Consider the following 14,647-nt stretch of genomic DNA (forward strand, 5'->3'; position numbering starts at 1 on the left):
TAACAGTAAAATCTCAATTTAGCCTGACCATAAGTTCTAATATATTTGAGTTTGCTAACGTCACAATAACGTCAGCCAGTTTGAGGTGTATGCTGGGAAAACCATCACATTAGCAGCACATGAATGATTAAACATGGACTTACCAGCAAGTGATGCGCGGACATCATCTCACAGCTTCTTCTTTCTTGTCTCTGCTCCTGCTGTGTTTTCGGGGCCATTTCCAAAGAAGCTGCTGTCAAACTTAGTCAGGTGCAATCCAACAGACCCCTGAGATAGAGGAGGGGCACCCACAGGGAGCTGGGAACATGAGTGTGTGTGGTTTTTTTTATTGGGGGGGCACCATCTTTACTTTTTTATTAATTATATATATCTGCTGTTCTGCCTGTTTTGTGATATACATGCCTAAAATGTGCGTAATATATAGTGAAATAATATCGGCATTAAAATTATTATGACTATGAGGATTTTTCATAATGATGTTTTCAGTGCCCCATCAGTTGCACGTGGTGGGAGCGACGGCGCTGTTTGTAGAGGAAGAAAGAAGAAGAAAAAGAAGAAGAAGAAGAAGAATCTCTCAGATGTTTCATAAATCATCACTGACGACATTACAGTGTGATATCAGAAGTCTCTCTCTCTGTGATCTGCTGTGTTGAAGCTGCTCTTGTTTCCTCACATTAATCACATGAACACAGTGAACATCCTGATCATGTGTTCTTAAAGCAACACTGACTCGTTTCTATCAGCTGACCACAGATCAGAGCCCCTCCCCACCTCCCCTCCGTTCACACAGTGCAGTGAGTCCTGCAGGGGACAAACAGGTGTGGACACGTTTTCATGGTTACACACTGAGTACTGTATGTGTTCAGAGGCTGCAGGTAAGATCACTTTCATCTTCACCTTTTACTCACATGATGAATGTGATGTGGTATCACATCTGTTCATGCGATATTGTGATATTGTGCCAGTGATGCTGTGATGATGTGATGTGTCACGATCGAAAGTGAAAGTGAAAGTGAAGTGAGACTGAGTGAAAAGACGCAGTGAAGGACTCTGAGTGATTCTGTTTTTTTTTTTTGTTTTTTTATCTAACTGTACAAGTGTTGGACAGTAAAGTCAAAGTCACGTTTGGATTCAGAGCCGGTCCTGCGCATAGGCGATATGCAAATGCGGGCGCCGTCATCCAAGGGGGGCGCCGAAAACGGGGGGGGGGGGGGGGGGGGGGGGGAGGTGATATATAAAAAAAAAATAATAATTACCAGTGCCAATAGTACTGTTATTTTGTATAAGCACACAACATAACGTCATAGCAAAGACTATTAAATTACGCAGAAGCCTTTTTTCTGGTTCCTGGCTCAGTGCACTGTACCTGTCGTCTGTGAGGGGGGCGGGGTCTGTACCTGTCCTCTGTGAGGGGGGCGGGGTCTGTACCTGTCCTCTGTGAGGGGGGCGGGTCGAGAGGCGAGCTGCCTGAATCTGACCGGACAGAGACCCCAAGACCCAGAGAGATTAATGATACTGTAGGTCCAAACCACAAGGTCCAAAAGACTGAAAGCATCTGCCACCCAGTGAAGGAAAAAAAGGAAAGAAGAGGAAGACGTGAAGAAGATACAGGTACAGTCACGTCAATGTGATGAAGCGTAAGGAAATGAATAGTTTAAAGGTTAACTACATCGTTGTGGGAGCAGAGTGTTAGCTTGCTAGCTTACTTCGGACGATAGCAGCATCGTTTAATAATCAATACATAGCTGAGTCAATGTGTTAATGTTAGTCCACCTTCAATTCATCAGGGACTTTTGGAAAGTTAACATTAGACCTGTTCAGGTGTTATTACAGGTGTCTTTCCTGCTTGTAAGTCAGTTAAATGCTATTAGTTTTCCATTAGTTTTTTCCCCTCTGTAATAGGGTAACTTAGTTCTAAACCTTTGGTTTATTGTGTTGTTTGTTTGTTAAAGTTTACATCTGTGTTAAAATGCAGTTAAAGTCTATTACTGTTAATATTCCACACCTTAGCTTTCCCATATCATTCATATTAGTCTATGTATAGCACACTCCAAGCGTCTGTTTTTCGGGTTTTTTAGTTTTTTAAATGAATTAATATATAACATGCAGTGGTCACATATACTTCTATTCTCTCTTCAGATGCACTTTAACATATTTCACCAGCAGCAGCCCAGTGACACAGCATCAGGACTAAAGGCACCAACAGACCTGAGATGAGAGTTAGTTCACAGAGGACCAGTTCAAATAAAAAAGCAGTTACACATTTCCCAAAAACAAAGATGGGAGAGTGTCAACATGACTTTTGTAACAGAGTCTCAGTCAATGCTGAACAAATCAAAAGAAGCTGGCTGATGTATTCAAACAGAAATGACAGCTTGCACTGCTTCTGCTGCCAAATGTTTTCTCCAAAAGAATACAGACTTAATAATGAAGGACTAAAGGACTGGAACAATGCAAGTCACTAGCTGAAGGTTCATGAAGATAGTCAGGAGCACAATACCCACATGGCAACATGGAAGGAGTTGGAGGTTGTTTTGCAAAGCGGCTGACAATAGATAAGTGAGAGACGACACTCTGAGGCTGAGAGATAATATGTTTGCACAATGTCTTATTTATATTGTATTTTCATCACTTGTTTCTTTCCTCAGTTTTTATTTGGTGTGATATTTTTAAAAGAAATAAAATCTTGAATACATACATGCAGTTTCTGTGAGGGTATGAAAATTGATTGTGAAACTGACTGCGATGCAGGAGGGCGCTGGCTAAGATCTGCCTAGGGCATCAAATTACTCAGTGTGTTTGGATTCACACACCAGCCTCGTTCCAGTTGAATTCACCTGCTGACATGAAGGTGACGTGTGAGTGAACGACCAGCAGAGGGCGCTGCAGGTCAGCTGTTACACACTGAGGAGGGTTATGGATATTAATATCAGACAGCTGATGATTGTGATGTGAAACCCGAAGCTGAGGGTTTTAAATGTTATTAGAAGAACAATGAAAACGTTATTAAACCCCTCTGTTGTTTACTTTGAATAATAAACTTTATTTCTATATTTTTTGGAACAGAGGAAGGAAGACAATATTACAGAATAAACAGTAGTCAAGACAAGACTAACACAAGGAAGAGTCGTCTGAGGTGAAGTTAAAACAAGAAGGCAGAACAGAAAATGTATAAACACAAAAACTCAATATGATTAACTACAAGGGACAGGAATAACAGTGACACAACAGGAATGATCAGAGAAAAAAAGGAAAAGAGGGAACAAATAAATAAATGAATAATAGGAATCAATAAAAGAATAAAAGCAATAAAGGACAATTAGAACCATAATAGTGATATCTAAAAGCAAATGTCATTCATTCACCCAACCTTTATCTAAATCTCGTAAAATCATTGAGCCTCCTTCTCAGTGATGTCGAGAGCACAACTTCAACAGATGAGGTGCAAAAATGTGACAACAAACAAAGAAACGAACACAACGCAGAACAAATAAACAGAATAGGAACATAAAGATGACAACAGATAAGAAACAACACAACAAAACACTAATAACACAGTTGACAGTAAACAACAATAATAATACATTTATTTTATATAACGCTTTTCAGGTACTCAAAGAAACTTTACAGGTTAAAACAGAAGTATAAAAACAACACATGTAAAATAGAAAGTAAAGAAACAGGTTATACATTAAAGCGGTGAGTTTTGGTGAGTGTTTTGAAAGTATTGAGTTCTGTACAGTCTCTGATGTGTTTGAGGAGGGACTTCCAGAGGGAGGGGGCAGCAACTGAGAAGGCTCTGTCACCCCGGGTTCAGTGCTTAGTTCTGTGAGGTGGAGTGAGGAAATTTGCATCGGAGGAACGGAGGGTGCGGGACGGGTTATGGCGGTGGAGCAGATTGGTAAGGTAGGGGGGTGCTTGGTTGTGGAGGGCTTTGTGAGTGAGGAGGAGTATTTTGAATTGAATCCACTGAGGGATGGGGAGCCAGTGGAGCTTCTGGAGGACAGGGGTGATGTGGTCACGGGTGTGGGTGTGGGTGAGCAGGCGGGCAGCAGAGTTCTGGACGTATTGAAGTTTATTGAGGAGTTTGGATGGTGTGCCAAAGAGGATGCTGTTGCAGTAGTCAATTCTGGAAGTGATGAAGGTGTGGATCAGGGTTTCTGTAGCAGAGAAGGAGAGTGATGGACGGAGACGGGCTGTGTTTTTGAGGTGGAAGCAGTTTTGGTGATTTGATTTATGTGTTGTTGAAAAGAGAGATTGTTGTCAAAAATGACTCCGAGGTTGCGACTGTGTGGGGAGGTGGAGAGGGTGGTGGTGTCTGTGGTGAGGCAGTAGTTGTTTGTGTGTGTTTGATGAGGGATTTGGGGCCGATGATGATTAAGTCTGATTTGTCGCAAAACAACAATACAACAATATATGACAGCACAAAGTTAAAAGCACAAGCAACATATGAATAAGTAAAACTTATTAAAGTAGGAAAGTTAGTATCAACCTGACAAAACAGGTGTTCGATGAATTTGTTTTAGCTGTTGAAAAGCCGGATCATTCATGTGAATTAAAACTGTTTCTGTGTCGTCATTCTGATAAACATTTCCTTTTGTTTTATTTCTATTTTCAGAACGCCAGGATGATTCATGTGAGACTCAGTCCGGCCCTGAACTTTCAGTTTGGTGCCTTCACTGTCCTGGTGCTCCTCGTCCTGATACACTCATGTAGAGGTGAATTAAACATTTCTGATGTTGCCCCCTTAAACAAGTGTAATCTGCATTTGCTGCAGAAATTAAAATAAAAAGCCTGTTTTCTTTCCAGGTCAGACTCATGTCATCGGTCCGACTCGGCCAATCGTGGCAACAGTCGGTAAGGACGTCGTTCTGCAGAGCTTCCTGGACCCTGTCATGGATGCTTTTGGTATGACAGTGGAGTGGACGAGACCCGACCTGGAGCCCAGTTTTGTCTATGTGTGGCGTGATGGAGTGGAACTAGAGAGTAAAAAACATCCACTGTACGAGGGAAGAACATCAGTGTTCACTGAGGAACTGAAGCGCGGAAACATTTCACTGAAACTCCCCAGAGTGAGAATATCTGACGAGGGACGATACAGATGTTTCATTCCAGCTCTGGACAAAGACCATGTTGTTCAGCTCGTTGTAGGTGAGAGGAGATGTCTTGCTCTTGCTGAATTTTCAATATAAAAACTACTACAGATGGTTGATGGTGGCTACCCTGAGCGGCTGATGTGTTTCGGAGATCACCTGGCTTCAAGCTGTGTGCTGGTGGCCAAACACACAGCAGATGAACCAATCAGCATCTTTTGAGAAACTAATGGAAGCTTCAGACTTGGTTTAAATGTGTCTCTGTCACGTCACCTGACTTCCTCTGTTGCTGCCATCATTGTAACTATGAACACGAGGACATAAATGTGACTGTAGGTTGTTCTTGTCTGGTCTTCAGGTGCTGCCTCCTCACCTGTTGTCCAGAAAACCAAAAACAGCAGCAGAGTGGTTCTACAGTGTAAGTCTTCAGGCTGGTATCCAGAACCTGAGGTGTTCTGGCTGGACGGTGAGGGAAACCTCCTCTCTGCTGGACCTACAGAGACAGTCAGAGGTCCTGATGACCTCTATACTGTCAGCAGCAGAGTGACTGTGGAGAAGAGACACAGCAACAGCTTCACCTGTAGAGTCCAACAGAACAGCACCAACCAGATCAGAGAGACACTCATACATGTTCCAGGTACACGTTATTACTTTCATGATGTGATCACTCTTTTAGTTTCAAATATCTGAAGTCCCATTTTCTTAAACTGTCATGTTATTCTGTGTTTTATCATTTCAGATGATTTCTTTGCGGTTCAGTCCAGTTCTTCTTCTACCACAGCTGGTTTGTCTGTTAGTTTGGCTGTTTGCATCCTGGTTATTCTGATTCTTGGCTTTTATGTGTGGAGACAAAAGAAAACCAGTAAGTCACAAGTTGACTATATTTATTTGTCAATGTCAAGCTCCACAAGTTTTATGTGGGAAAGTGAATGTGATTTGTGTTATTGTCTTGTTATTATCTTTATTTTGAACAACATATTCATATTCCACTGGTTACAGTGCTGATAAATGGTAGTTTGTCTTTATTCAATTCAATCAGTCAAATTGCCACAAGTCTTTTCTTTATAACATGATTTTAGACTGACAGCCTCTTTTGCTGTGAAACATTCCCAAGTCAAGTAAATGTCTTTTATGTTTTAATCTTACTGACTTTATTTGTACTCAGAAACCAAGAGGAGCCACAGGGATGAAACTGATATAGGAGAGATGAACCAAGATGGTGAGGTGCTCATGACAAAGGTAAGGAAGCCAATGGAGGTGTTGTACAAGGGAAAAGGCAAGCAAAAATAAAAAGCAATAGGCGGAAAAACACAGTTATAAGTAAGGGGGATACAATATATTTACATCCAGAAACAGGATCTGCAGCAACTATGACAGCTTTAATTGATGGTGGGACAATCAGACATTCAGTATATTTGGTCATATTTTAATACAGAGCCTCGTTTCCCTGTTTAAGAAGCCACACTTCAGGCAGACAGAGGGATTAGGATGAAAGTTAACCAGTGGAGAATAGAAATTTAAAAAATAAAAATAAAGAGATAAGACAGAAAATCCAGGGGAAAAAATTTAAGAAATTGTCCCCTGGAGAATTTGAATTTCTTATTCTCTTGTACATCTTTTGGTGTCAGGGGTCTTGAAATGGCTGAAGACAAAAATAAGACCTGAAATGAAAAAATGTGTTTCCTGTCACCAGTATGAATCACTGCAGACTCTCTCAAACTATAACACAACATTCAACTTCCAAATATCTCTACCTGTGTTATATTCATAGCTGAAAGAACAGAGTGAAGTGAGTTGCTGTGTCTCTGATGGTTTTGGTCCAGTAAAGAGGATTCACAGTCAATATGTGAAAGTCCAGTTTTGAGTGTGCTGGACTGCTGTAGAGAGAAAATCACAGTTCACCTGAATCATTTTGTTCAGTTCAGTTCAAAGATTCTTGGTCACACAAAGAGCAGAGAGTAAAAAGCTTCATGGAGCTGGTTCACTGGCTGTTTTACTGGTCAAACCAAATAAAATCAGATGATTAAAATAATACTGAAGAAAAATAGATTCATAAAAAACAGATATTGCTTGTGTGATAGTATACATAAAAAGCCATTTTTAAGAAAACAAAGAACATCTCTACTCTGTCATTAATTTTTATCTGTTCTTCTCTTTCAACCCAAGTGGCCGCTTGTTACCAAGAAGAGGTTCAAGGGGGAGCTGCAGAAGAAGATGAGGGAGGTTTGGATTTATATTCTTCACAGAACTTTTATTTTCACCCTCCTACCTGATTTATTTTAATCCTCCTTCAGATCTGTCAAAATGAGACCATGATGGTTTTCATCACTGAGTGTTTCTATCTGCTGGTTCTGATGAACACCAGTGTGTAACTGTACAAAGCTGTCCGTCTGTCACCAGTGGTGGTTCTAGACCAGTTTTAATAGGGGGGCCAGGTTGGGGCCGGCTTTTTTGTTAGGGGGCACAGACAACCCAGAAAAAAGGATAAATCCCTCATTCAGACATAGCAGTGTTTACAATTTCAGCAATTTTGATTGTGTAGTAAACTGCTGAGACACTTTATTTCTGCCTTTCCCTTCAGAACAAAATCATTGCAAGAAATCTGTCATTGTATTATTGATGCAGACTCCCTGTCAGGGGGGCCACAGGGGGGTCCAGACTCAGAGTTACGGGGGCACTGGCCCCTGTTGCCCCCCTCCAGAACCGCCCCTGTCTGTCACTGTTGTTGTGTTTCCTTGTTGTCTTAATGAAACACTGTGTCTTCACTCAGCTCCAGGAGGAGAAGCAGAGGAGAGAGGAAGAAGTTCAGAGGAAGAACCAGGAGCTGCAGGAGAAGACTGACCAGGTTAATCACTTTAATTTAATCACTATGAATGTACCACGGAAAACTACAATAGAGATATTTTATTTTTTTGCAGAATTAATCAGAGCTTTACATTGGACTGATTGTGTAAAAAATATAATGAATATCAAGTCCTCACTTCTGAAATGTCTCACAGCTTTAATATTTGTTCAGTTTATAATAAAAAGTGAAAAGACAAATATCACAACAGGAGTGCAGATAAATCAGGTCGTGTCCAAAGCAGGAGTGAAGTCCAAAACCAGAATGTTTAAGATCAGGACCAAACTAAAGAAAGAAAATAGTTTTATTTTACTTTTTTATGTTTGTTTGTTTTACTCTTGAGGAGGATTGAAGGTGTAATTCATTGTGTGCACATTAACATATAGTTACACATTATCACTGGTGGCTCCAGTTGGACACAGATGGATTGTTTCCCTCCTCTTTCAAAGCGTCTGTCTTCTGTGGACAACATGTTGACATTGTTGTCCTCAGAGGAAGGATTGTTCTCCTTCAGATGAAGTGGACAGCAGAGTCTGGACCTGAGGAGCTGCTCCTCCTGTGTTGATCCACACATTCTCACTACTGATCCATGACCATACATTACATCTTTACAATCACAAGTTACTTTACACCAACACCACAATATTATCAACAATACAACAATATCAGATGTAGTTTTCATCAGTTTCAGAGCAGAATGTATAAAGAGCCACTGTTCACCACCTGCTCAGCAGCAAACAGCAGACAGACACAGTTAGAGACTAACTGGTGAACACAGAGACAGATATTTCAGTTAAGAACAGCTCTGATTGTTACAGCTTGTATTCACATGATATATTTACAGTATGAATGTGCTCAAAGCAAACACAAGCACATATATGACACATTATTAACAGATAATAAACCTTCAGCCAATCAGAGCTCAGTTTACATCCTGAGTACTGAATAAAACTAAATCTGATCTCTGTTTCCCTCCAGTGGGAGAAAAAGTTCAAGGAGGAGGAGAAGAAAAGAGGGAAAGAAGTGAAGAAGCTACAGACTGAGGTTCATTTCTTTACCTTTTTTTTTTTTTAATTTAGGTGTGTTTTTAAGTCAGAAGTTATTTTACATCAAGACCAGAATATTATGTGAAATTTCTGTCTGTCCGTCTGTCTGTCTGTCTGTCTCTCTGTCAGCTGGAGAACAGCAGAAAAGCAGCCGACGGGACCAATGAAAAACTGTTGGAGTCAGATGATCAGCTGAGGAGAGTGAATGAAGAAACCAGCCAGCTCAAGAGAAATGTACGTGTGACGCGGGTGGTTAATAAGAATGTAAAATAGGTAAAAATGATTAAAAAAATGTTTAGTTAAGAAGCTGACAACGCCACTTAGGTTTGTGAGGCTAGGACTCTAAGAAAAACAAACACAGGTTCTTAGTTAAAAATCAGGGTGAGTCGAGTTAAAAAAACACGAGTCCTACAGACAATGTACACATGATTTATCATAATAAAACAATTAAAAGATAAACCCAGCCCAGGTCTCTCCCAAGGATTTGGTGTCTCTGGATCCTCCGCTCCCAGAAGCCGAAGTGGCAGGCCCAAACTTCAGTGGTGGATGAGGCCTGCAGCCTCTTGCGTTCAGCGTTCCCTGCTCCCACCGACCTGACGTTGGTGTCCTCACTCTCTAGCGTTCTCTGTCTCTATTCCCTCTATCCCCCTGCTTCACCGCCACTCTGAAATGAAAAAAAGAGTCACACCTGCACTGGCCACCACCTGTGGCTGGTTACATTGATTAGTCTGCTGGGCGAGTCCGTGCATAGTTCAGGGTCAGTTTGTAAAAAGAACTACATGCAAATCAAAAAACTGTAAAAACACAAAACACAACATGCGACATAACAAATCACAATCAAAACAAACAAAGTAACACAACATGTAAAACTGACCCCATCACTTACACACACACACACAAACACACTGTGTTCACTACTGAGGAAACATGTGAGCTCTGACTTTCAGAGTTGTTAGGGCCACTTGTGGGTTTTTGACCCAACTTGGACCCTGTTCAGACTGCAGGCAAAAGTGGCCCAAATCTGATTTTTTTCGGGGGTCAAGTGACCAGGTCAAACTTCTTCAGAAGTAGTGTGAACACTCAAATCTTGCCCATATCTGATTTTTTCAAATCAGACTTAGACCACTTCAGTATGTGGTCCTGAATCAGACCCAGGTCTGATTGTTTTCAATGCGGCCGCAGTGTGAACAACCAAGGCGGATTTGATGCGATTTTTACGTCAATCTACATCGACATTTGTCACAATTATGCGCCAGCGAGTACAGACAGTAAAATTTAACAGGTTACCCATTGTGTGGTAACTGATCCCCATTGCCAGCCAATACAGCCCAACTCCTACATGTTTCCGCACGGAGATGGGTTGCCTAAACTGAGTGTCCTGCCGTAGGAGTCTTGAGGAGAGGCACTGACAGAGATAATCAAAAGTTGCCCTCGACACCCGAAAATGTTCAAAAAACAGCATCTCTGTGAAGATTTTCACATCACATTCCCACCACTCCTGGCTTCGTCTCCGCATCCACACAGACTTCTGTAGTGAATTTGCAGCCATACCCAGCAAAAGGCCAAAATAGCCAATTTTGCTCTCTTTCTCTTCATTCTTCTCCTCCTCAGCACCTGCTCATTAATGTTATGGCTGCCATTACACAAACATTTTGAAATAAATACAAAAATGCTTGCTTCCTCCATAACCTCACCAACTTTAGTGCAACAGCATGCTGCATCTGATGTCATTGTTATTGCTCTTTTGCGCATGCGTGTCAGTTCGAAACCGCAAACAGTTCACACTGGAATCTGATATAGGCCACATTTTAAAAGGTAATGTGAACAGCCAAACAAAAAACCGGATCTGAGCAAAAAATCTGAATTGAGCATTAAGACTTGCGGTGTGAACGGGGCCTTGGTCTTCATGTGGGTTTGTAGTTCTAGGTGAGCCCAGGTGTGAATGGCTGTTCAACTGTGTGGGGAGAGAACTCAGTACAGCATTGTAGGTGGGTGATCAGTAATGTCTGAGGCCACCTCCTCTGATTAAAGACATGTTCCAGTTGGACACAGATGGATTGTTTCCCTCCTCTTTCAAAGCGTCTGTCTTCTGTGGACAACATGTTGACATTGTTGTCCTCAGAGGAAGGATTGTTCTCCTTCAGATGAAGTGGACAGCAGAGTCTGGACCTGAGGAGCTGCTCCTCCTGTGTTGATCCACACATTCTCACTACTGATCCATGACCATACATTACATCTTTACAATCACAAGTTACTTTACACCAACACCACAATATTATCAACAATACAACAATATCAGATGTAGTTTTCAGCAGTTTCAGAGCAGAATGCATAAAGAGCCACTGTTCACCACCTGCTCAGCAGCAAACAGCAGACAGACACAGTTAGAGACTAACTGGTGAACACAGAGACAGATATTTCCCTCAGGAGATGATCTGCTGCACACTAACAACTGGAACATGTTCTGCTGATCACTGATCACTTTAATCACACACAACTGAGACTGTGATTCATCTACAAACTGCTGCTGCTTTTCATCACCATCACTATTTCACCTCTCTGTTCTACTTGAAGTCAAATGAGCGTCCTGGCCTGTCTTATTGTTGATTCTGACTGACATCCTTTAATAAGAGAGACGCTCTCTCGTCTTCTGTCTGGATCTTCTCTCTACTCTCAGGTTGATGGTCTGAAAGCTGAAGTCAACGAGCTCACAGAGGAGAAGAAGAGGAGTGAGGAAGAGCGACAGAAGCTGCAGGACAAGATAACAGAGGTTTGTCTCTTATTGATGATGATTTTTGTTTCAACTGAAGATTTTCCACCATTTCACTGTTTTTTGTCTAAAATCTCATATTTATGACTTTATTTTATTTTAGCTCATTTAATTGAATAACGACTTTAAACTTCTGATATAGTTGTGATGAGAATGAAGAAGCAGCATGAACATGTTAAAGCTGTTTCCTGTAGTGAAAAGTGCTCCTGTAGTCCTCCTGTAGAGTTTACACTTTGTGTCTGACAGAGCTGAATGATCAGGTGATCAGAATCACTGAGCTTCATGTTTCCTCCCTCATCAATCTTTGTGTATCGTCTTTATATGACATTCATTTGTTGCTCACACTTTAAATCCATCAGTTAAGAACAGCTCTGATTGTTACAGCTTGTATTCACATGATATATTTACAGTATGAATGTGCTCAAAGCAAACACAAGCACATATATGACACATTATTAACAGATAATAAACCTTCAGCCAATCAGAGCTCAGTTTACATCCTGAGTACTGAATAAAACTAAATCTGATCTCTGTTTCCCTCCAGTGGGAGAACAAGTTCAAGGAGGAGGAGAAGAAAAGAAAGGAAACTGAAGAAGAAGTGAAAAAGCTACAGACCCAGGTTCATTTGCTTACCTTTTTTAATTTAGGTTTGTTTTTAAGTCACAAGTTATTTTACCAGAATATTATGTGAAATGTCTGTCTGTCTGTCTCTCTGTCAGCTGGAGAACAGCAGAAAAGCAGCCGACGGGACCAATGAAAAACTGTTGGAGTCAGAAGATCAGCTGAGGAGAGCGAATGAAGAAATCAGCCAGCTCAAGAGAAATGTACGTGTGTAGCGGGGGGTTAATAGGAGTGTAAAATAGTTAGAATTGATTAAAAAGATGTTTAGTTAAGAAGCTGACAACGCCACTTAGGTTTGTGAGGCTAGGACTCTAAAAAAACCAAACACAGGTTCTTAGTTAAAAATCAGGGTGAGTCGAGTTAAAAAAACACGAGTCCTACAGACAATGTACACATGATTTATTATAATAAAACAATTAAAAGATAAACCCAGCCCAGGTCTCTCCCAAGGATTTGGTGTCTCTGGATCCTCCGCTCCCAGAAGCCGAAGTGGCAGGCCCAAACTTCAGTGGTGGATGAGGCCTGCAGCCTCTTGCGTTCAGCGTTCCCTGCTCCCACCGACCTGACGTTGGTGTCCTCACTCTCTAGCGTTCTCTGTCTCTATTCCCTCTATCCCCCTGCTTCACCGCCACTCTGAAATGAAAAAAAGAGTCACACCTGCACTGGCCACCACCTGTGGCTGGTTACATTGATTAGTCTGCTGGGCGAGTCCGTGCATAGTTCAGGGTCAGTTTGTAAAAAGAACTACATGCAAATCAAAAAACTGTAAAAACACAAAACACAACATGCGACATAACAAATCACAATCAAAACAAACAAAGTAACACAACATGTAAAACTGACCCCATCACTTACACACACACACACAAACACACTGTGTTCACTACTGAGGAAACATGTGAGCTCTGACTTTCAGAGTTGTTAGGGCCACTTGTGGGTTTTTGACCCAACTTTGTCTTCATGTGGGTTTGTAGTTCTAGGTGAGCCCAGGTGTGAATGGCTGTTCAACTGTCTGGGGAGAGAACTCAGTACAGCATTGTAGGTGGTGTAGGATAGGTAGAGCACTTATGCAGGCCTCACGTGGATGGCACCATGGATATAAATGTAGGGGACTATCACTGCTTGATAATCAAGGGCATTAATCACTGGTGATTAATTTTACACTCGTAGAAGGGGCACCACCTCCGTTATTTGATTTACTGAAATAGGCTGGAGGGAACTATTCCAAACATCTAATTGTACAGGTTTGACTTGGACAGCTAGAGTATCAATTTCAAATCAATTTATTCAATCTCAATATTCTGAAGCAGTGAATTCTTTGCACGTATTCATCGATTCTCCACATTAAAATTAAGTTCCAGACAAAAACAAATGATTATATATGTTTATTGACTAAATAATTCGGGGTAACATAAATTAACTGACAATTTTGGATGAACAACAGATAACAGAAAAGGTAAAGACTGTAATAAGCAAAGTAATAAAGTTACGTGACCGTCGGCAGATGGTAAAGTTAAAGGTTCAGGTTTTTATATATTAAATATTACGGGAGTAATTTTTTGATACTAACAAGACCTTAATCACAATTTTCTTAAATTCATAAGATAGAAGTCAGAACTTTAGACAGAAGTCAGAACCTGAGACAGAAGTCAGAACTTTAGACACCACTCATTCTCACGTGTGTGGATCCAGCTGCATGAAGACGTTCAGCCTGTTTTGTCTGGGCGTCAGGAGGCACTGAAGCTTGGTCTCTTTGAGAGTTCTGGGTTGGACCACGGCACAGCGCATCGGTCCAGTAGCCAGAGGGAAGGCTGGTACTCTGTTGAGGGACTCTTGGTCCGAAGGCCCAGCGGGTTTCCCGACTTGGGAGCGCTGGGGGCAGAGTTGATCTCTGCTGGGAACACACAAAGTCTCTTTTGTTGAAGACTCCTTGCACTTCATCAGATGATCACAGTCTTGAAAAAGACTTTTTCTTGATGTTTAAAGGTGGTTCTCAAGTTCTGATCCTTTCACTAATTCAACTTCTTCTGGATCAGGCGGTGATACTCTAACGTTTTATTAAAATCAAATCAAAAATCAAAAAGAAAAGAATTTGTTCTATTAAAACTTGAATAAAAGTAAAGCACTTAAAGTCGTTATTCAATTTGCTTTCTTAGAGCTTGTTGCAAAAATAAAAGTAAAGATTACTTTAAAAATAAAAATAAGAATAAAAAGTAAAGAAGTGAAGAGAAGAGACGAGAAGAGAAGAGAAGTCAGGAGGAGAAACAGGGGGCAA

General features: G+C 41.1%; 1 protein-coding gene across 1 annotated transcript in view; it reads left to right on the forward strand.

Moving 5' to 3' along the window:
* The first annotated feature begins 556 nt into the window (after positions 1–556).
* The window catches only part of LOC115589790 (butyrophilin subfamily 3 member A2-like), a 58,566-nt gene continuing 44,475 nt past the window's right edge, over positions 557–14,647 (forward strand). The window contains exons 1-4 of the mRNA XM_030430946.1: positions 557–875; positions 4,619–4,718; positions 4,810–5,151; positions 5,452–5,730. Of these exons, the coding sequence (XP_030286806.1) occupies positions 4,628–4,718; positions 4,810–5,151; positions 5,452–5,730 (712 nt within the window). The 5' untranslated portion in view covers positions 557–875; positions 4,619–4,627. The remainder of the gene's footprint in view (positions 876–4,618; positions 4,719–4,809; positions 5,152–5,451; positions 5,731–14,647) is intronic.

Source organism: Sparus aurata, chromosome 10 (assembly GCF_900880675.1).
Source record: "Sparus aurata chromosome 10, fSpaAur1.1, whole genome shotgun sequence".
NCBI lineage: Eukaryota > Metazoa > Chordata > Actinopteri > Spariformes > Sparidae > Sparus > Sparus aurata.